The sequence below is a fragment of the Eptatretus burgeri genome, chromosome 10 (assembly GCF_056783735.1).
Source record: "Eptatretus burgeri isolate ZD-2024b chromosome 10, Ebu_testis_v1, whole genome shotgun sequence".
Lineage (NCBI taxonomy): Eukaryota > Metazoa > Chordata > Myxini > Myxiniformes > Myxinidae > Eptatretus > Eptatretus burgeri.
The window spans coordinates 53,005,549-53,027,447 of NC_140970.1; the positions used below are offsets into that span (position 1 = coordinate 53,005,549).

General features: G+C 45.8%; 1 protein-coding gene across 4 annotated transcripts in view; it reads right to left on the reverse strand.

Annotated features, from left to right (window-relative positions):
- LOC147018580 (UDP-galactose translocator-like) overlaps positions 1-18,170 on the reverse strand; it is a 65,897-nt gene extending 47,727 nt beyond the window's left edge. Inside the window, exons 1-2 of one of the 4 annotated variants that reach the window (XM_085898367.1) lie at positions 17,953-18,170; positions 9,189-9,368 (exon numbers count right to left, since the gene is read on the reverse strand). In XM_085898367.1, coding sequence (XP_085754493.1) covers positions 9,189-9,336 — 148 coding nt within the window. In that variant the 5' untranslated portion in view covers positions 9,337-9,368; positions 17,953-18,170. The remainder of the gene's footprint in view (positions 1-9,188; positions 9,369-17,952) is intronic. The other 3 variants (XM_085898366.1, XM_085898370.1, XM_085898371.1) reach the window with 3 other exon arrangements.
- Between the last annotated feature and the right edge of the window lie 3,729 nt (positions 18,171-21,899).

Consider the following 21,899-nt stretch of genomic DNA (forward strand, 5'->3'; position numbering starts at 1 on the left):
TCACTAAAAGTGGCAATAAGCAATGTTTGAGTGCATGACAAATAAGCAATTACTGGACAGCATTATCTCATGTTTACTCTGCCCTTTTCACTAGGTCATCTTCCATCTACTTGGAAATCCACCAACATCACTGCACCACATAAAAAGGTGCAAAAACTGATCCCCTCAACTACAGACCTATCAGCTTACTTCCAATCACCGGAATGGTTCTGGAATCCATCATCGCAGTTAATATGAAAGTCTTCTTTTTCTACAAAAGACTCATCTCAGATCATCAATTCAGATTCAAACCAGGTCACTCTACCTTGGACATGCTGCTTCGACTCACCCAACAATGGATGGAGGCCCTCAGTGTCAGAAATGAGATCAGGACTGTCTCTGTGGACATATCTCGTGATTTTGATACAGTCTGGCATCCTGCCTTTCTCTCAAAACTGTCTGCTTATGGAATCCAAGCCCAACTCCACACATGGCTTACTGACTTTCTCTACTCTCGTAGCCAACGTGTGACAATCAATGGAACCCTTTAATCTCCTCTCCCTGTTAAGGCTGGAGTGCCCCAAGGCAGTGTTCTGGTTATGTTTCTGTGAACACTATTTTTCATCTTCCTCAATGATCCTATTCCTGATCTTCCTCAATGATCTCTCTGACTCTCTGGAAAATCCTCTTTATCCATTTTCTGATGACTCCACCCTGTGCCGTGACATCCCTCATCCTTCAGACAGGCAGGCTGCAGCCTCTTTCCTCTCTTCAGACCTTGAAAAAAAATTACAAGCTGGTCAAACACTTGGAATATGTATTTCAATCCTGATAAATCTCACACTCTCACTATCTCTTTCTCTCTCTCTCTCCGAAAGGACCATCTGACAAACCCCTCTCCCCCATCTACTTTATAAAAAATCCTCTTGAGGAGGTTCAGTCATTCCAACTCCTGGGTCTCACTATCAGCCATGATCTTTCTTGGACAAACCAAATTTCAACGTTGGCCTCCAAAGCCAGCTGCCAAATGGTCATCCTCTGTTCTACAAAGTCTTTCCCTGGCACACCTGAACTCCTACTCACCTACAAGGCTTTTATCCGCAGTTTGATAGAGTATTGCTCTCCCATCTCGGCTGTCTCTCCTGCCTCACATCTTGCTCAGCTTGACGCTATGGAAAACAAGACCTTCAAGATTATTGGAATCTCCAGCGATGAAGCTGAACCTATGGGCTTATCACTTCACCATTGCAGTGCTCTCTCTGTCTTCTATTGCCTCCTTTCTGGTCTTTCACCCTCTGCTCTTTCCATGCTTTGTCTCCCCCAGGTTTCTGCAGGACTCATACAATCTATCATCAACCCTCTTCTGGTAAAACTACCCACATCCAGGATCACTGCTCACCGGCTTCACTCACTCGTTCCTCTTTTTTTCCCCACCTGTGGAATCAACTTCCACATCCTCTTCAATCTCATTCTTCCCTCCATGTCTTCAAAACAGCTGTTCACTGCCATTAAACATCATCCCCAATCCAAAACTATGATCTTTTCTACCCCGGTTAACCCCAACCAAATCCTTCCTAATTTTCCAGTTTTGTCCTCTTTGGAGTTTCCTTCTCCATATATGTGTGTTTTGCATCATGTTTTTCTTTGTTACGTCCTGATCCGTTCGGTGTACGAGCCCTTCCACGACCCTCCACTATGTGTATAATAAACAAAATGTAACTTCAGAAATCCAAAATTTAAGGATACCACAATATTTTGCATGATTCCTGCAGATCTCATCAAGATGTATCCAAAAATATATTTGGATAATATATTGGAGCCTCTCCCTCCCACGTGATTTTTGCATAAACTTGGTTAAAAAAAAGCAAAATATTTCAGAGAGGTTGAATGACTGGTGGGAGACTTGAAACCAAAAGTGTTTCACAATATTTGGAAAACTGGTCCCTGAGGTTCTTAAAGCAATACTAACATTTTAGGATCTGCATCCCCTACAGGTTAAAGGGTTGGGCTGAAGGTCAAATAAAATTAATCACTTACTCCTTGTCTGAAAACTTGCCAAAAGTGAGTTAGGGGCTCCTGACATATTATTTCTTGAAAGCTCCATTCATTACGAGTCGAACGAGGTGCGACACATGATTGTGGCATCTAAGTTGAGCCCAGGGTGTTTTTTTTCTGGTCAAGGCCATACTTTCACTTTAGGGTTGACCTTTGCCAAGTCATAGATGAAAGGTGAAAAATATTTTAAAGCATGATTAGCACTTTTGGACTAAGCAAGGTTTTTTTTTTTTGTATACCTTGTTGAGGCTCGTATGAGAGCTAACACACAACTCACAGCAAGGGGGCATGAGACAAGAGGGGCGGGAGTGGAAGGGACAAAACAGTGGGGAACAGACACATTAGGTGAACTGTGGAAGGGAGAGGGATGGGGATGGGACGGGGAACATGGCGAAGAGAAGATGGACATTACAGGGACTTTCAGGAAGGAAAGCAGGGGAATTGAAGGAAGTGGGCTTGGGTGGATTATCGGGGATAGAAAAGATCGAGGATTTGGATGGGGGAAGATAAGAGGTGGTGGTGAACAGCTGTTTTGAAAGCCTGGAGGGAAGAATGGGAAAGAATAGAGTGAGGAAGTTTATTCCAAAGGCGGGAAAAAAAGAGGAATGAAAGAGTGAAGATGAGCAGTGATTCGTGATTTTGGTAGTTTTACCAGAAGGGGGTTGTTGGCGGACCTTGAGCGCCCTGTGGAAATGTGGTGGGGACAAATCGCAGAGAGAGCAGGGGGGGGCAAGGCTGGAGAGGAGTTGGTGGAAGACAGAAAGACCACCGACCAACCTGCGGTGATTGAGTGAGAGGCCCAAAGATTCAGCTTCATTGCGGGAGATGCCGATGATCTTAAATGCCCTGGTTTTGACAGCGTGAAGCCGAGAAAGGTGGGAGGCAGGAGCACCAGCCTAGAGGGGAGAGCAGTACTCCATCAGGCTACGGACAAAAGCTTTGTAAGTGGTCAGGAGCTCAAGAGGGCCGAGGAAGGACTTTGCAAGACGGAGGATTCCCAGTCGGCGACTGGCTTTGGAGGTGAGGTTTGAAATGTGACTTTCCCAGGAAAGGTCATGGCAGATAGTGAGACCCAGAAGCTTGAAAGAAAAGACTTCTTCCAGAGGATTGTTGAGAAAGTGGATGGGGGGGGGGGGGTTTCTAAACGGTCCTTTCGAAGAGACATAGTGAGAGTGTGAGATTTGTCTGCATTGAAAGACATGTTCCACGTGTTGGACCAGTTTGTGATTTTATCCAGATCTGCAGTGAGTGAAGAAGCTGCTGCTTGCCGGTCTGAGGGATGACAGATGGTACGGCAGAGGGTGGAGTCGTCGGCAAAGAGAAATAGAGGATTTTCCAGAGAGTCGGAGAGATCATTGATGAAAACCAGAAAAAGAACAGGGCCCAGAACGCTACCTTGAGGAACTCCAGCCTGCACAGGAAGAGGGGATGAAAGAACTCCATTTAGGGCCACACGTTGACTGCGACAGGAGAGGAAGTCTGCGAGCCATGAGTGGAGATGGCCTTGAATACCATGGGAAGAGAGTTTGGTGAGTAGTGCAGAGTGCCAGACTGTGTCAAAAGCACGTGATATGTCCAGGGATACGGCTCGGATTTCCTGTCTGGCATTGAGGACCTCCATCCATTGATGGGAGAGCAGAAGCAGCATATCCAGGGTAGAGTGACCTGGTCTGAAACCAAATTGATGATTGGAAATCAAGCCATTGGAGAAGAGGAAGGATTTCATGTCTGAAGCGATGATGGATTCCATAACCTTGCTGATGATTGGGAGAAGGCTGATTTGTCTGTAGTTATAGGGATCTGTTTTTGCACCTTTTTTATGCAGGGCAGTGATGTTTGCTGATTTCCAAGCAGATGGCAGATGGCCTTGGGCAAATGAGAGGATGAATAGAACAGAGAGAGGGTGAGCAAGAGCAGAAGAGCAGGCTTTGAGGACACGTGGGCTGATGCCGTCTGGACCGGTTGCAGAATTTGACTCGAGGTTTGAAAGCAAGCTCTCCACCTTGTCAGGAGAAAAGGACACAGAGTCCAGGGACAGTTGGGTGCGACTGGGTAAAGTGGGTAGAGATAGTGATGGGTTTAGGACACAAGATTTATCTGCAAACACCGAGTTTAGACATTCAGCTTTATCACGTGTGGTATCAGCAGTGCGGCCATTTGAGGTAAGGGAGGGGATGGAGGGGGAACATACACCAGAAACAGATTTGATTAAACGCCACCAGGATTTTGAGGAGGGAGAGAGGTTTTATTTGAGAGTTCAGACTTGAGATTAGAAAGATGTTGTTTTCTGGCTCTCCTGAGGGTAGATACACACTTGTTCCGAGCTTTGTGGAAGGAACTGAGATTGCCCTCAGTTGGGTTTGCTTTCCATGAGGCAAAGGCAAGTTGTTTCAGGACAACTGCCTCGCCACAAGCTTCAGTAAACCAAGGGCAGGAGGAAGGGTAGGACAACTGAACACGAGAGGGGATAAATCTGTGCATGAGGGAGAGCAAGTTTCTTTGAAAGAATTCCCAGGATGAGTTGATGTTTGAGAAAGTAGTGATAGGAGACCAGTCTGTAAGTTTGATGTCTGCTCGGAGACCCTGCCAGTCGGCTTGAGTGAAATGCCAGACTCGACGGCGGTGAGGTGGTTCTCTGATAACAGCCAGAGAGATGTCCACTTTAACAAGGATGTGGTCAGAAGAACCGATTGGAGCGAAGGAAGAGCAGCAGATATTGTCAGGGAAATTTGTCAAAATCAGATCCAGAAGAGATGGAGTACCATTGGTTGAGATCCGGGTCGGGAAGTTGACCGATTGAGTCAGTCCCAATGAGTCGCAGAAAGCTTTTGCTGAGGTGCCATGACAGGTGAGAGAGGTACCCACACCTAGTCAACTGGCGTGATGACAATTGAAGTCACCACATAAGAGGAAGAGAGAGTTTGGATGAGAAGATAGAAGATGGTCCATGTTTTCGGATAGTGAGGTGTAGATGGAGTCATCACTGTTCGGTGGACGGTACAGTACACATATAAACATGAGGTGGGAGTGGAGGGGAAGCCGAAGCCAGAGGTATTCCTGGGGGTGTGGGGGAGTGAGAGCAGTATATGGAGAGTGAGGAATAGAGTCTTTGATGAAGAGAGCAACACCTCCACCAGGACGAGGCTCAGGTCTGTCATACTGTAAGAGGGAGTAACCAGGGAGAGATACTTGGGAGTCAAAACCTTGAGGTTAATTTTTCTTGAAAAATCTGAGGGGGTTGGGCAACGGCTCTGGTTGAGTTGGTATGGAATGACCCATCATCATGGGTGATGAAGGTTGTGGTCAAGTTTCATCGAAATCATGTGTGTAGTTTCAGAGAAGAGAGCAAATACCTATTTTAGAGGGTCAAACCTCCCTCTAACCTCAAACCTCATCAACCCCCCCACCCCACCTCTCGTAGACCCCTGTAATGAGCGCAGATTTTGATGCGGTCAATACACTGTGGTACATCACGTGTGATGAATGTTGTGGTCAAGTTTTATTGAAATTGTGTGTATAGTTTCAGAGAAGAGAACAAATACCTATTTTGGGGGTTCAAAAAACCCTCCATAGATCCCTTTAATGAGCACAGATTTTGATGTGGTCTATACACTTTGGAACATCATTGGTGATGAATGTTGTGGTCAACTTTTATCAAAATCGTGTGTGTAGTTTCAGAGAAGAGCAAATATTTTGGGGGATTCAACCTCCCCCCCCCACCCCTCCTTGACCCATTCATGAGTACAGATTTTGATGCTGTTGATACTTTGGTACATTACATGTGATGAAGGTGGCAGTCAAGTTTCATCGAAAACGTGTGTGCAGTTTTGGAAAAGAGAGCAAATACCAATTTTGTGGGGGGGGGGGGTCAAAAAAACCCCCCTTAGACCTCAATAATGAGCGCAAATTTTGATGTGGTCAATACACCTTCGTTGAGCATCACATATAAAGCTTGTGGCCAAGTTTCATCAAAATCGTGTGTTTGGTTCAAGCGATAATGACTGAAGTGTTTCCAGACTGACTGACTCACTCACTCACTCACTCAAGGCCCTGTCACACCTTGACGTTTTAGCCAGCGTATGCCGACGTATGAAAAAATTGGCGAATACACTGGCACACGTCGAATACGTTATGGGTAAGTTTTGTATACGTTAAGAGCACGCTGGCATACGTCGTAGTATGCCGAGCTCGTCGACAAATTTTGGGCATGCTCAAAATTTCTCGACGTGCTCTGTGTATGACTCACACGTTCCGCATACGCTGGCCATAAGTTGTGGGCACGTTATGCGATCGTTGACACACGTCGACACACGTTACTTGTAAGTTACTCACAAGTCAAAACACGTCGAGGTAATGTCCAGCGTACCCGAAACTTATTTCTAACCTATGAGTAACGTGCTTTGAATCTATGTGTAACGTATCTCCAACGCATATTGATGTATGTAGACATAATTGACGTTTTCTGGACGACCACATAACTTACTGAACGTGTTTCTAACTTACAGCTACCGTATAATGGCATTTTGGCAGCGTTTAGGGGAATTGGTATATAAAAATGGGGTTCACAGGAGGAACCCGTCAGTGTTCCAGACTCCATGTTGAGTAGATGTCCATGTCAGTAGTAATAGTAGTAGTAGTAGTAGGTGAGCGTGTCAGTAGTAGAAGTAGTAGTAGGTCCATGTCAGTAGTAGTAGGTGAGTGATGGGGAGGGTGTGGGTGATGATGGATCCTCCTTGCATCCGCGTCCACGGCCATGGCTAGGAGACGTCTTTGCAGCATTCTTCGAAGTTTTCTTCGGCATGACGGTGATGTTGAAACTTCGATGTCTAGTGCGGTTATGATTTGAATCGTCGAGTGGCAGCCTTTTAATAGGCTATGCCACATGATCGTCGGCGATACGCTGCCGCATGCTATGCATAATTTAGACTATCGTTGGGCATAAGTTGTGAACGCCGACAACACGCTCAGCATTCGTTGGTATAACTTATCTACAAGTTATCGAAACGTTCTGTGTACGCTATTAATACATTATGCATACGTCCAACTCGTTATTATACGCCCAAAACTGAAAAAAACAATAATTCAGCGTACGCCAGCGTTTTAGATCAATACGTTGCCATACGCTGGCTAAATCGTCAAGGTGTGACAGGGCCCTCACTTACAGACAGTGCTCAATCACATAAGCTCACCTGTCTAAAGTCCAGGTGAGCTAAAAATGTATATAAAATGTGCCAGTAATTGCATTTTTGGTATTTGACCTTTTGCCCCTGCCCCAGGGGGTAGCGCCAAAATGATACTGCTCTGGCACGTTCTTGCCATGTGGTGATTTTAACTACAAAGTTTGTTGAATTTTTGCACAACCAACCGTTAAGGAAGAGATAGCATGACGGATGGACAACAGACAGACTGACAGACAGACACCCGGAGCTGATTACAATATGCCCCCGTTTTTTTTTATTCCAAAAAGCATGTGAATAATAAGCTCATTCTTTCCTGAGACAAAATAAAGAGGAGGCCATTTGACCAGGTATCGCAATTAAAGGAAAAAAAATTAAACGAGAAAGCATCTCCAAATGCAAAGCCCTGGAATGCAAAATCCACATGAAAAATGCAAATCCGTGTCTGCTTTGCACTCAAACGAAACTTGACAACGACAGTTAAATAAAAAACAATCTCAAATGAGCCAAGATCCTCGTCCTCTTAATGATGACGTCATAAAAACGAATATGACGTCATTGTGATGTATCAGGTTTGCGATAAATTATCTGTGCTAATGCCCGGCTTGATTCCTGCAAACAAAATTCAAACAGCTTGCCCAGTTTCAGAGATAATGGTATAGGCGATTTCCATTAGCGACGATATTATGACGTCAACTTTTTTTCTAGGAAGAATTTCCAAAATCGGAGATGGTTACTGCCTGCGCGTGGGCTTTCTGCATATGCATGGCAAGTTTCACGAAGATCCGATGAAAACTCTGGGTTGTGAAACAAAAAATGTCAAAAAATAGGAATGACGTCATAGTGATGCATCATATGTGCGGTAATTCATCTCTGCTAATGCCCTGTTCGATTCCCGCAAACAGAATTCAAAAAGCTTACCTAGTTTCGGGGATAATATTTTGGGCGATTTCCATTAGCGTTGACATTTTGACGTCATAACTTTTTTTTCGAGGAAGAATTTTCAAAATCGGAGATCGTTACTGTCTGGGCAGGGTATTTTTACATGTATATGCCAAGTTTCAGGAAGTTTCGATGAAAACTGGAGGCTGTGAAACAAAAAAGTCCACAAGAAGAAGATGAAGAACAACAACGTAAGACTTAGAGATCCTCCACGAGGATCTAAAAATTATACATTTTATTCATTTGTGCTCTCCAGATTCTCATAATAAACGTTTGTTGAAGATTTGATGACAAAAGCTCAATTGGTAAAAAAAAACAAAAAAAAAAACAACTTATGGCCTGGACAGACAGAGAAAAAAAATAAAAAATAAAAAAAAAACACACACATCCCCTCTCTGCTGGGGGATGGGCTAATTACTCGCCAAAATTAATGTCCAATTTGTCCACATCTCATAAGGATGTTGATGGATTAGGAACAGCAACCATCAAGCAAACCTGACTGAGAAGTGCTACCACTATAATAATGGATTCAAAAACGTTTAGCCAATTTAAAATGATGTCGCCGTTACATTGAAACCAGCTTACATGGAAATTCAACCCAGCGCATCACTTTAACATCAGAACCGCAATACAAATTTGCAGTTTCCCCCAGAAAATTAAACTTTGAAAGCAAATGAGTACAAAAATAAATTGAACCTGGAGTTGGCTTAGCGGTTAGGGTGGTGGCTTGGGATCCGAGGGTCCTGAGTTCAAGTCCTGATGGCCACTGAATTAACACCAGAGGGTTGACTCAGCCTGTCATCCTTCCGAGGTCGGCGAAATGAGTACCAGTGTAGCAGCCAAAAAGCTGCACACTAAGGGTAGGGGTATTGACGGATTGATTAAATCTGATATTGGTGTGGCGCAGGCATGATGGGCCGAATGGCCTCCTCGTGTGCCTTAATTCCTTGTAAAATAATGATGCATTAAAACTGACAGCTGTTTCAGATAACTGAACTCCGACTGCAAAAGGTGAAACTCAAAACAATCTCCCACCTGAGAGGTTCAGCTGCCTTTGATCAGCACCATGCATGAGAGAGGATTCCGAGGGTGATTCAGCATTAAAAACTGGACGAGGCACCTTACTGTTCAGGATGGACAATGTAGGGGCAGAAATGGCAAGCTTGGAATCATGGTACATCATGAGGTGAGGATGAAGCCTCGACACCCACCCACCTCAAAAAAACAACAAAACCAGAAGGCTTTTCTCAGGTACGCTTTCTCTTTTAAATGCAAAGTAAAACAAAACATGCACACTGAAGTTCTGTGCAAACACACAGCCAATAACAGCTTCAATAACAACTTTTGAAATCAAAAGAAATGCTTCACCAAGTGGTCCATTTATCAAACAACGTCAACAAGAACTTGAACACATGTATGGATAACATTCCTCCACAGAGTATTGACATGGAACACAACACACAAAAAAAAGGTCATGTGAAATTGTCATATGGATTTGTAAAAGTTTATAATGACACAAGTATTATATTATGAGAGATGGAGGAGAAATAAAGAAAGGAAAGGATGAAGAAAGAAGGAAGGAAAAAGAGAAGAAAAAGGGTTTGGCATCGAGAGAAAGATATGTGGAAAGGGACCGGGATCGGGGCAGACAGAAAGGGACGGGGATAGGGCAGAAAGAAAGGGACATGGATAGGGGCAGAGAGAAAGGGACGGGGATAGGGCAGAAAGAAAGGGACGGGGATAGGGCAGAAAGAAAGGGACGGGGATAGGGCAGAAAGAAAGGGATGGGGATAGGGCAGAAAGAAAGGGACAGGGATAGGAGCAGAGAGAAAGGGACGGGGATAGGGCAGAAAGAAAGGGACGGGGATAGGAGCAGAGAGAAAGGGACGGGGATAGGGCAGAAAGAAAGGGACAGGGATAGGGGCAGACAGAAAGGGACCGGGATCGGGGCACAAAAAGAAAGGGACGGGGATAAGGGGAGACAGAAAGGGACGGGGATAAGGGGAGACAGAAAGGGACGGGGATAAGGGGAGACAGAAAGGGACGGGGATAAGGGGAGACAGAAAGGGACGGGGATAAGGGGAGACAGAAAGGGACGGGGATAAGGGGAGACAGAAAGGGACGGGGATAAGGGGAGACAGAAAGGGACGGGGATAAGGGGAGACAGAAAGGGACGGGGATAAGGGGAGACAGAAAGGGACGGGGATCGGGGCAGACAGAAAGGGACGGGGATCGGGGCAGAGAGGTAAATCCTGAGACAAAAACAAAGACACACTGGGACACATGAAGACAGATAGAAAGAGCTAAACACATGGGTTTTAGGCCAGACACACAGCGATCACAACACAAAAGAGACAGATTGCTGCGCTCAAAGGAAGTTTTAGATTCACAGCAAATACAAATTTTGGATAGTGTTTATTTTATTTATTTATTTATTGAAGCAACAAAGGCTTCATCAGTTACACAATATATGGTGATGTCATGTTTGTAAAAAAAACAAGTCCTCAAAGAGTTAAAGAAGAGCATGAATGCATCAGCGTGAAAAGCACAAACATACACTCTCCGCCATAAAAAAAAAACAACCCGAACACGTCATTATTACCTCCACTCACTGAAGGTAGACCGAGGTTATGTTTTCAACCCTGTCTGTCTGTCTGTCTGTCTGTCTGTCTGTGAACAGGATATCTCAAAAAGTTGTGGACGGATTCAGACGAAATTTGGTGAACAGGTTGGGTGTGACAAGGACAAAATTATAAGATTTTGGTGTAGATCCAGATCCAGATCCAGATCCTAGAATTTTTAAAGTGATTCTTCATCATTGAGAGATGGAACGAAAAAAAAACTATGCATCGCATGATATCTCAAAAAGTTGTGAACGAGTTATGACAACACTTGGTGGATGAGTTGGTTAGGTGAGGAGAACAAGCCAATTCGATTTTGGTTCAGGTCGAGATACAAATCAGGCCTAAAAGTGGGATACAAAACGTAAACTGTTCAACCTGGCAGAGGTATGTACTCTACCGAGTGCCGTTCTAGTTCTTGATGCGACATATTTATGTGACATCTTAGGACGCATGAGGTGTAAACCATAAATGCTGAACAATTACATGTCCATTTCATTGTGACCTAATCACATACAGCTGCATTGTGGCGAATGTTTTCACATGGAGAACCAACGTGGAAGCAACAATCTCGATGCTGGGTGTGTCCACCTTCGGCAGGAATCACGCCATTGCACCGTCATCGCATTGACCATATGAGCACTCAAATCTGAGCCTGGGTAGCGACGTTCCATAGCCAAATCAGATCGTGTTCCACTTCATTGAGTATCTGTGGCTATCTTGGCAAGGTTCGAACATGACGATCAGCGATATCCCAGAGATGTTAAATTTGATTTAAATCTGGCAAGATGGCAGGCCACGGTGTCATGACATTAACATTGGCATTGACAAGAACATTTCTTGTTTGAATGGTCCTGTGAACAGAAGGATTGCCCTGCATAACGATTATTCCTGGGTCATGTTATTGAAGGGAAGGCAACACACGTTGCTGTAAGATTTCAATAATGTATCAATCTGCCATCAGATTACTATGGATACGGATCAAGTTGATGTGAAAGGTTTCAGCGATACCACCCTACATCATGATAGTTCCAGATCCAAAATGTATAGCTTCTTGGACACAGACTAAGGCATAGTGCTCATTGCAATTTCTGTCGATCTGTGCATGGCCATTATGCTTTTCAATTAGAAACGTGGATTAGTCACTGAACATAACACTTGCCCATTTCTTCCGTGTCCATCGGACTTGCTGATTTGACCACTGCAAGTGTGATTGGATGTGTCGCCGTGCAAGTCTTCGACACTGAACAGGACGATGAGCATGAATCCCTGCAGCTCTGTATACTGCGAGGTTAAGGTAACGTTAGAAACTGATTGCGTAGATATGGAAATGTTTCAGTCTTGAGTCGTTATTTTGGGATGTCCACTTCATGGTATATCCCTTCTTGATCCAGGGGCATGATAACATCTTCTGACGTCATAGACAGTTCCTCTCTTCACATCAAAGAGCCTTGCAACATGGGTAATGGAAGACCAAGCTTGAAGATGTCCAATTATTTAATTCCTTTAATTATCTGATAGACGTGGTGTTGTAATGGATCATGACCTACACCACTAAAGGTGTGCGGAGGTTATGTTTTGCACCCCTGTCTGTGAACAGGATATCTCAAAAAGGTACGGACGGATTCAGACGAAACTTCATGGACAGGTTGGGTGTGAGACAATCCCGGAACGTTTTTAATTTTTCAAGCGATTCCTCACCATTGAGAGATCTGGCCAAAAAGTATATATTGCATGATATCTTAAAAAGTTGTGGATGGATTCAGATGATACCTGGTGGACACAGGTGTGTGACAATGAGGAATTGATTTCATTTTGGTGAATATCCGAATTCAGATCCGGATATGAGAAGTATTTAATTATCAAAAGTGATTCTTCACCATTGAGAGATTGGGCCAAAAACGATATGTAGCATGATATTTCAAAAATGTATTGATGGGGCCTGATATGGTCTCGTGGATCAGGCATTACGTGTCAGAGGTATGCACTCCACTGAGTGCCCTGCGAGTTAAATAATGTGATCACTGTATTTTTTGAATGATACACATGCTGGTGTCTCAACAAAACGTTCAAATTTGCTCAGAATGCCTCGTGCCATCTCCATAAATCCAAGGATGAATAAGTTGCACGTTCTGAATGATGATGACATGAGGCAATTACGTTACATGGAAACTTACAATCAGGTGTTCTGCACATCCCTCGTGCCAAAAGGCACTTAGAATGAACATTGAAACAGTCCATCAACAATTACATTGTCAATTCTACAAGTTCGTGTTTTTTTTTTTTAATGGCGGAGAGAATAGAATGGAGTAAAGGAAGATTTTACTGGAGAAAAGTCCATGTCATGCCGTCGCAAATTCCCACACTTCCCACCTCGAGCAAAGTTGAAAGATGGCAAAAAGTTCCACCCACATTGACCCAACATCAAATTTTGAGTTTAAATAAATCTTCTGTTTTGACTTTTGTCCCCTGTGACCCTAAATCCACACTCCCTGGGGCATGAACTCGGGGTCAAATTCAAAAAATCGTTACATATTTCATGCTTCCCCCATTGTTGATTGCATATATAGTTTCATTAAAGAATGTACCCACAATTGCATTTTTTTGTATTTGATCTTTTGAAAAATGCTCGGGAAAAATGCATACCCACAGACATGCCCTCACACCTCCGTACCATGTGGTGATCATCACTACCAAGTTTGATGAATTTCTGCACAATCGTTTAGGAGGAGACAGTGTGATGGATGAACACAGTATAGACAGAGAGGCAGACAGATGGAGAAGATCACAATATGGGCCTTTTTTTTTTAAAGTGTGGGGATAAAAATGAAAAGAAAAAGTGAAAAAAAGACAAAGAAGGAAGAACAATAAGCGAATAAAAACCAATCAACAATGATAAAGTGTAATTCAGAACACACAAACATCTTCACCGACACAAACATCAAACAAGCAGTTAAAGTACTCACATGAAAGGATGCATTCACAATCGAGGAAAACTTTGATGAAAACGTCGCACTCACACACACACTCGATCTCACACACACACACACACCACACACCACATCACACACACACACACACTCGATCTCACACACACACACACACACACACACACACACACACACAGACACAGACACTCGATCTCACACACACACACACACACACACACACAGACACTCGATCTCACACACACACACACACACACAGACACTCGATCTCACACACACACACACACACACACACACACACACACACACACACACACACACACACACACACACACACACACACACACACACACACACACACACACACACACACACACACACACACACACACACACGCACACACACACACACACACACACACACACACACACACACACACACACACACACACACACACACACACACATACTCGATCACACACACGCGCACACACACACACACACCCACGCACACACACACACACACACACACACACACACATACTCGATCTCACACACACACACACACACACACACACACACACACACACACACACACACATACTCGATCTCACACACACACACACACACACACACACACACATACTCGATCACACACACACACACACACACACACACACACACACACACACACACACACACACACACACACACACACACACACACACACACACACACACACACACACACACACACACACACTGACACGCTCTGGATCTCTCACCCACAGACACTCGATCTCTTACCTACAGACACTCGATCTCTCACCTCCAGACAGGCTCTGGATCTCTCACCCACAGACACGCTCTGGATCTCTCACCTACAGACACGCTCTGGATCTCTCACCTACAGACACGCTCTCGATCTCTCACCTACAGACACGCTCTCGATCTCTCACCCACAGACACGCTCTCGATCTCTCACCCACAGACACGCTCTGGATCTCTCACCTACAGACACGCTCTCGATCTCTCACCTACAGACACGCTCTGGATCTCTCACCTACAGACACGCTCTGGATCTCTCACCTACAGACACGCTCTGGATCTCTCACCTACAGACACGCTCTCGATCTCTCACCCACAGACACGCTCTCGATCTCTCACCTACAGACAGGCTCTGGATCTCTCACCTACAGACACGCTCTGGATCTCTCACCTACAGACACGCTCTGGATCTCTCACCTACAGACACGCTCTGGATCTCTCACCCACAGACACGCTCTGGATCTCTCACCTACAGACACGCTCTCGATCTCTCACCCACAGACACGCTCTGGATCTGTCACCTACAGACACGCTCTGGATCTCTCACCCACAGACACGCTCTCGATCTCTCACCCACAGACACGCTCTGGATCTCTCACCCACAGACACGCTCTGGATCTCTCACCCACAGACAGGCTCTGGATCTCTCACCTACAGACACGCTCTGGATCTCTCACCCACAGACACGCTCTGGATCTCTCACCTACAGACACGCTCTGGATCTCTCACCTACAGACACGCTCTGGATCTCTCACCCACAGACACGCTCTGGATCTCTCACCTACAGACACGCTCTCGATCTCTCACCCACAGACACGCTCTGGATCTCTCACCCACAGACACGCTCTGGATCTCTCACCTACAGACACGCTCTGGATCTCTCACCTACAGACACGCTCTCGATCTCTCACCTACAGACACGCTCTCGATCTCTCACCCACAGACACGCTCTGGATCTCTCACCTACAGACACGCTCTCGATCTCTCACCTACAGACACGCTCTCGATCTCTCACCCACAGACACGCTCTCGATCTCTCACCTACAGACAGGCTCTGGATCTCTCACCTACAGACACGCTCTGGATCTCTCACCCACAGACACGCTCTGGATCTCTCACCTACAGACACGCTCTGGATCTCTCACCTACAGACACGCTCTGGATCTCTCACCCACAGACACGCTCTGGATCTCTCACCTACAGACATGCTCTCGATCTCTCACCCACAGACACGCTCTGGATCTGTCACCTACAGATACGCTCTGGATCTCTCACCCACAGACACGCTCTCGATCTCTCACCCACAGACACGCTCTGGATCTCTCACCCACAGACACGCTCTGGATCTCTCACCCACAGACAGGCTCTGGATCTCTCACCCACAGACACGCTCTGGATCTCTCACCCACAGACACGCTCTGGATCTCTCACCTACAGACACGCTCTGGATCTCTCACCTACAGACACGCTCTGGATCTCTCACCCACAGACACGCTCTCGATCTCTCACCCACAGACACGCTCTCGATCTCTCACCCACAGACAGGCTCTGGATCTCTCACCCACAGACACGCTCTCGATCTCTCACCCACAGACACGCTCTGGATCTCTCACCCACAGACACGCTCTGGATCTCTCACCTACAGACACGCTCTGGATCTCTCACCTACAGACACGCTCTGGATCTCTCACCCACAGACACGCTCTGGATCTCTCACCCACAGACACGCTCTCGATCTCTCACCCACAGACACGCTCTGGATCTCTCACCCACAGACAGGCTCTGGATCTCTCACCCACAGACAGGCTCTGGATCTCTCACCCACAGACAGGCTCTGGATCTCTCACCCACAGACACGCTCTCGATCTCTCACCCACAGACACGCTCTGGATCTCTCACCCACAGACACGCTCTGGATCTCTCACCCACAGACAGGCTCTGGATCTCTCACCTACAGACACGCTCTGGATCTCTCACCCACAGACACGCTCTGGATCTCTCACCTACAGACACGCTCTCGATCTCTCACCCACAGACACGCTCTGGATCTCTCACCCACAGACACGCTCTGGATCTCTCACCTACAGACACGCTCTCGATCTCTCACCCACAGACACGCTCTGGATCTCTCACCTACAGACACGCTCTCGATCTCTCACCTACAGACACGCTCTGGATCTCTCACCCACAGACACGCTCTGGATCTCTCACCCACAGACACGCTCTCGATCTCTCACCCACAGACACGCTCTGGATCTCTCACCCACAGACAGGCTCTGGATCTCTCACCCACAGACAGGCTCTGGATCTCTCACCCACAGACAGGCTCTGGATCTCTCACCCACAGACACGCTCTCGATCTCTCACCCACAGACACGCTCTGGATCTCTCACCCACAGACACGCTCTGGATCTCTCACCCACAGACAGGCTCTGGATCTCTCACCTACAGACACGCTCTGGATCTCTCACCCACAGACACGCTCTGGATCTCTCACCTACAGACACGCTCTCGATCTCTCACCCACAGACACGCTCTGGATCTCTCACCCACAGACACGCTCTGGATCTCTCACCTACAGACACGCTCTCGATCTCTCACCCACAGACACGCTCTGGATCTCTCACCTACAGACACGCTCTCGATCTCTCACCTACAGACACGCTCTGGATCTCTCACCCACAGACACGCTCTGGATCTCTCACCTACAGACACGCTCTCGATCTCTCACCCACAGACACTCGATCGCTCACCCACAGACACGCTCTGGATCTCTCACCCACAGACACGCTCTGGATCTCTCACCCACATACACCACACACACTCGATCTCTCACCAACACACACACACACACACACACACACCACATCACCCACAGACACGCTCTGGATCTCACACACACCTCATACACACACCACACACACACACCACATCACACACACACCACATCACCCACACACCACATCACCCAGACACGCTCTGGATCTCACACACACCTCATACACACACCACACACACACCACATCACACACACACCACATCACCCACAGACACGCTCTGGATCTCACACACACCACATCTCACACACACCACATCACACACACACACACCACATCACACACACACACCACATCACACACACACCACATCACACACACACCACATCACACACACACACACACCACATCTCACACACACCACATCACACACACACCACATCACACACACCACATCTCACACACACACACACCACATCACACACACCACATCACACACACACACACACACACACACACACACACACACACACACACACACACACACACACACACACACACACACACACACACACACACACCACACACCAAGTGAAACACACTCCCTCGGTGTTGTCCGCTTGTTACCTGATTGTCCGCGTTGTCTCGCCAAGGTTCAGGAACCGAGGAAAACAAGATGAACAGATTCTCTCCGGCATTTGTCCGACACTGCTTCCAATTCCGCTCTTTTTTGTTCGTCTTTCTGTGTCCACACGTCACGTTCATCGAGTCGGGAATTCGGAAATCATCCTCGGTTGTGCGGGACGAGGTGTATCCCCACCACCACCACTACCACCACTCACTCCTTCCCCCACCCCCACCCCCCTCCATTCTGATTTCCAGGAACTTTCCAGGAATAGATGTCACGTGACCGCATTCGTGAGGCTGCACGTGATTTGCCATTAAATAACATTCTTTTCAGTGGAAGACAAAAAATGACGTCACCTTTTGTACACTCGGAAGTTAATCCGCTGTTTTCCCTTCCCTTTGTCAATGTAACTCACAGAATAACCGTGTGTACATGTAAACAAGGTAACCAAGATATCCATGTAAACAAGGTAACCAAGCTATCCATGTAAACAAGGTAACCAAGCTGTCCACGTAAACAAGGTAACCAAGCTGTCCACGTAAACAAGGTAACCAAGCTGTCCACGTAAACAAGGTAACCAAGCTGTCCACGTAAACAAGGTAACCAAGCTGTCCATGTAAACAAGGTAACCAAGCTGTCCACGTAAACAAGGTAACCAAGCTGTCCACGTAAACAAGGTAACCAAGCTGTCCACGTAAACAAGGTAACCAAGCTGTCCACGTAAACAAGGTAACCAAGCTGTCCACGTAAACAAGGTAACCAAGCTGTCAATGTAACTCACAGAATAACCGTGTGTACATGTAAACAAGGTAACCAAGCTGTCCATGTAAACAAGGTAACCAAGCTGTCAATGTAAACAAGGTAACCAAGCTGTCCACGTAAACAAGGTAACCAAGCTATCCATGTAAACAAGGTAACCAAGCTATCCATGTAAACAAGGTAACCAAGCTGTCAATGTAAACAAGGTAACCAAGCTGTCCACGTAAACAAGGTAACCAAGCTGTCAATGTAACTCACAGAATAACCGTGTGTACATGTAAACAAGGTAACCAAGCTGTCCATGTAAACAAGGTAACCAAGCTGTCAATGTAAACAAGGTAACCAAGCTGTCCACGTAAACAAGGTAACCAAGCTATCCATGTAAACAAGGTAACCAAGCTGTCAATGTAAACAAGGTAACCAAGCTGTCCACGTAAACAAGGTAACCAAGCTGTCAATGTAACTCACAGAATAACCGTGTGTACATGTAAACAAGGTAACCAAGCTGTCCATGTAAACAAGGTAACCAAGCTGTCAATGTAACTCACAGAATAACCGTGTGTACATGTAAACAAGGTAACCAAGCTGTCCATGTAAACAAGGTAACCAAGCTGTCCACGTAAACAAGGTAACCAAGCTGTCCACGTAAAGAAGGTAACCAAGCTGTCAATGTAAAGAAGGTAACCAAGCTGTCCATGTAAGCAAGGTAACCAAGCTGTCCATGTAAGCAAGGTAACCAAGCTGTCCATGTAAACAAGGTAACGAAACTGTTCATGTAAAGGTAAGCAAGCTGTCCATGTAAACAAGGTAACGAAACTGTTCATGTAAAGGTAAGCAAGCTGTCCATGTAAACAAGGTAACGAAACTGTTCATGTAAAGGTAACCAAGCTATCCATGTAAACAAGGTAACCAAGCTGTCAATGTAAACAAGGTAACCAAGCTGTCCACGTAAACAAGGTAACCAAGCTGTCCACGTAAACAAGGTAACCAAGCTGTCAATGTAAAGAAGGTAACCAAGCTGTCCATGTAACCAAGGTAACCAAGCTGTCAATGTAAAGAAGGTAACCAAGCTGTCCATGTAAGCAAGGTAACCAAGCTGTCCATGTAAGCAAGGTAACCAAGCTGTCCATGTAAACAAGGTAACGAAACTGTTCATGTAAAGGTAACCAAGCTGTCCATGTAAACAAGGTAACCAAGCTGTCCATGTAAACAAGGTAACGAAACTGTTCATGTAAAGGTAACCAAGCTGTCCATGTAAACAAGGTAACCAAGCTGTCCATGTAAAGGTAACCAAGCTGTCGATGTATTAATAATTAATCAAGCCATCTCTCATCATGTCCGACAGTGCGGCGCACTTAACTTTTGAGCCGTCTGGTGCGGTGGGTTCGATTCCCGATCCGATGGCAAAGTGTCCGATTGATATTCGGCAAACGTCGAAATGTTTTTAAAACAATTTGCTTGAACCTTGTTCAAATGTTAGAAAGATGTTTTGTTTGCTGTGATGAAGTGCGCCGTGCCTCGGATGGATGTTATTAAAGCCGGTCGTCTTGTCTGCTTGCAGCAAGAGTCCGTGGACGTTAAAGACCCCACGACGTGTCTTTCGTGAAGAGGAGGTGAGTTATCGCTGGCACCATGAACAAATGCTAAATTCCCGCTCGAACCTCGAACGGGGGGCACTGCACCATCGGCACTGCGGCGCTCTCAGCGATGATGCGGACCAGCAGCCGTGCTGTCCACACGAACGAATGAATAAAATGTTGACATGATCTGGATTTGAACAAATCAAAGCTCTTACATCCCCAATGTCCACTTGGTATATCTGTTTATTCTTGTTGATGTAAAAATTCCATTTCCTTTATCTCTGCTTTTATGTTATTTTAAATCAAACAAGGTATGCTTACCTGTCACTGCCCTGATGGGTTCAACCAAAGGACAGCATGTTGTATTTCACAAACATATTACATGATCATCTGTCAGCCTTAATGATGATTTTTTATTTTTATTGTTTTTTACATGTTGAAGGCTTCAGGCACCAACTGCATAGTTTCAATCGAGACCAAGCCTTAAATAAAAGCCCTGCATGAATAGAAAAGTAAGGAAAGAGAGAATGGTCTAAGAGTTTTTGAGGAAATGAAAAATCTGCTTTTTGAAAAGGGGAAGATCACAAGTATTTGGGAAGACGTGAGAAGGTAAAGAGTTCCAGAGTTTGGCAATGGAAGGGAAGAAACAAACATCGTAACGGCCCACCCTTGAGTTGCCAATAATCACACGATAATCATGTGATGTTGTGGCTTGTCGAGTATTCCTTGGTCTCGCTAATGGTGGAGGTACACAAGCAGCAAGTTCTTGTGAGTAGAAACCGAAGTAATATCTGTAAAAAAAGAGAAAGAGAGCCTACTTTGTGGCGTAATTTGAGTGGGTCGAGTTTTGAGATCTTGTCAATTGGTGGAATTGACAAGTCGAATAACTTTGAATTCAATTCAGTCCAGTAAGTTTGTGGAGCTGGAACCTCCCCAGATGTGAGAGCAGTACTCCATAAAAGGACGAATCAATCCTTTATGCAGTTGGAGCAACTGTTCAGAGGAGAAGAATCTTCGACATCTGAACAGGACTCCTAATTTCTTTGAGACAGACTTGGCTATTTGTGTAACTTGTGGATTCCAAGATAAATGTGATGTTAAAATCATACCTAGTAGGTTTATTGTATCACATGGTGTAATTGTAGAGATTTCAAAGGAGATTGGAGAGTTGAGAGGAGTTTTCAAGAGAGAGAGTTGAGAGAGAGTAGAGAGTCGAGAGAGAGAGTAGAGAGAGTAGAGTCGAGAGAGTCAGAGGGAGAGTGGGGGGAGAGGGGGAGGGAGAGGGAGAGGGAGAGGGAGAGGGAGAGGGAGAGGGAGAGGGAGAGGGAGAGGAGAGGGAGAGGGAGAGGGAGAGGGAGAAGAGAGAGTAGAGAGAGTAAAGGGAGAGTAAAGAGAGAGTAAAGAGAGAGTAAAGAGAGAGTCAGAGGGAGAGTGGGGGGAGAGGGGGAGAGGGAGACAGAGACAGAGACAGAGACAGAGTCAGAGACAGAGACAGAGACAGAGAGAGAGAGACAGAGACAGAGAGAGAGAGAGAGAGAGAGAGAGAGAGAGAGAGAGAGAGAGAGAGAGAGAGAGAGAGAGAGAGAGAGAGAGAGAGAGAGAGATAG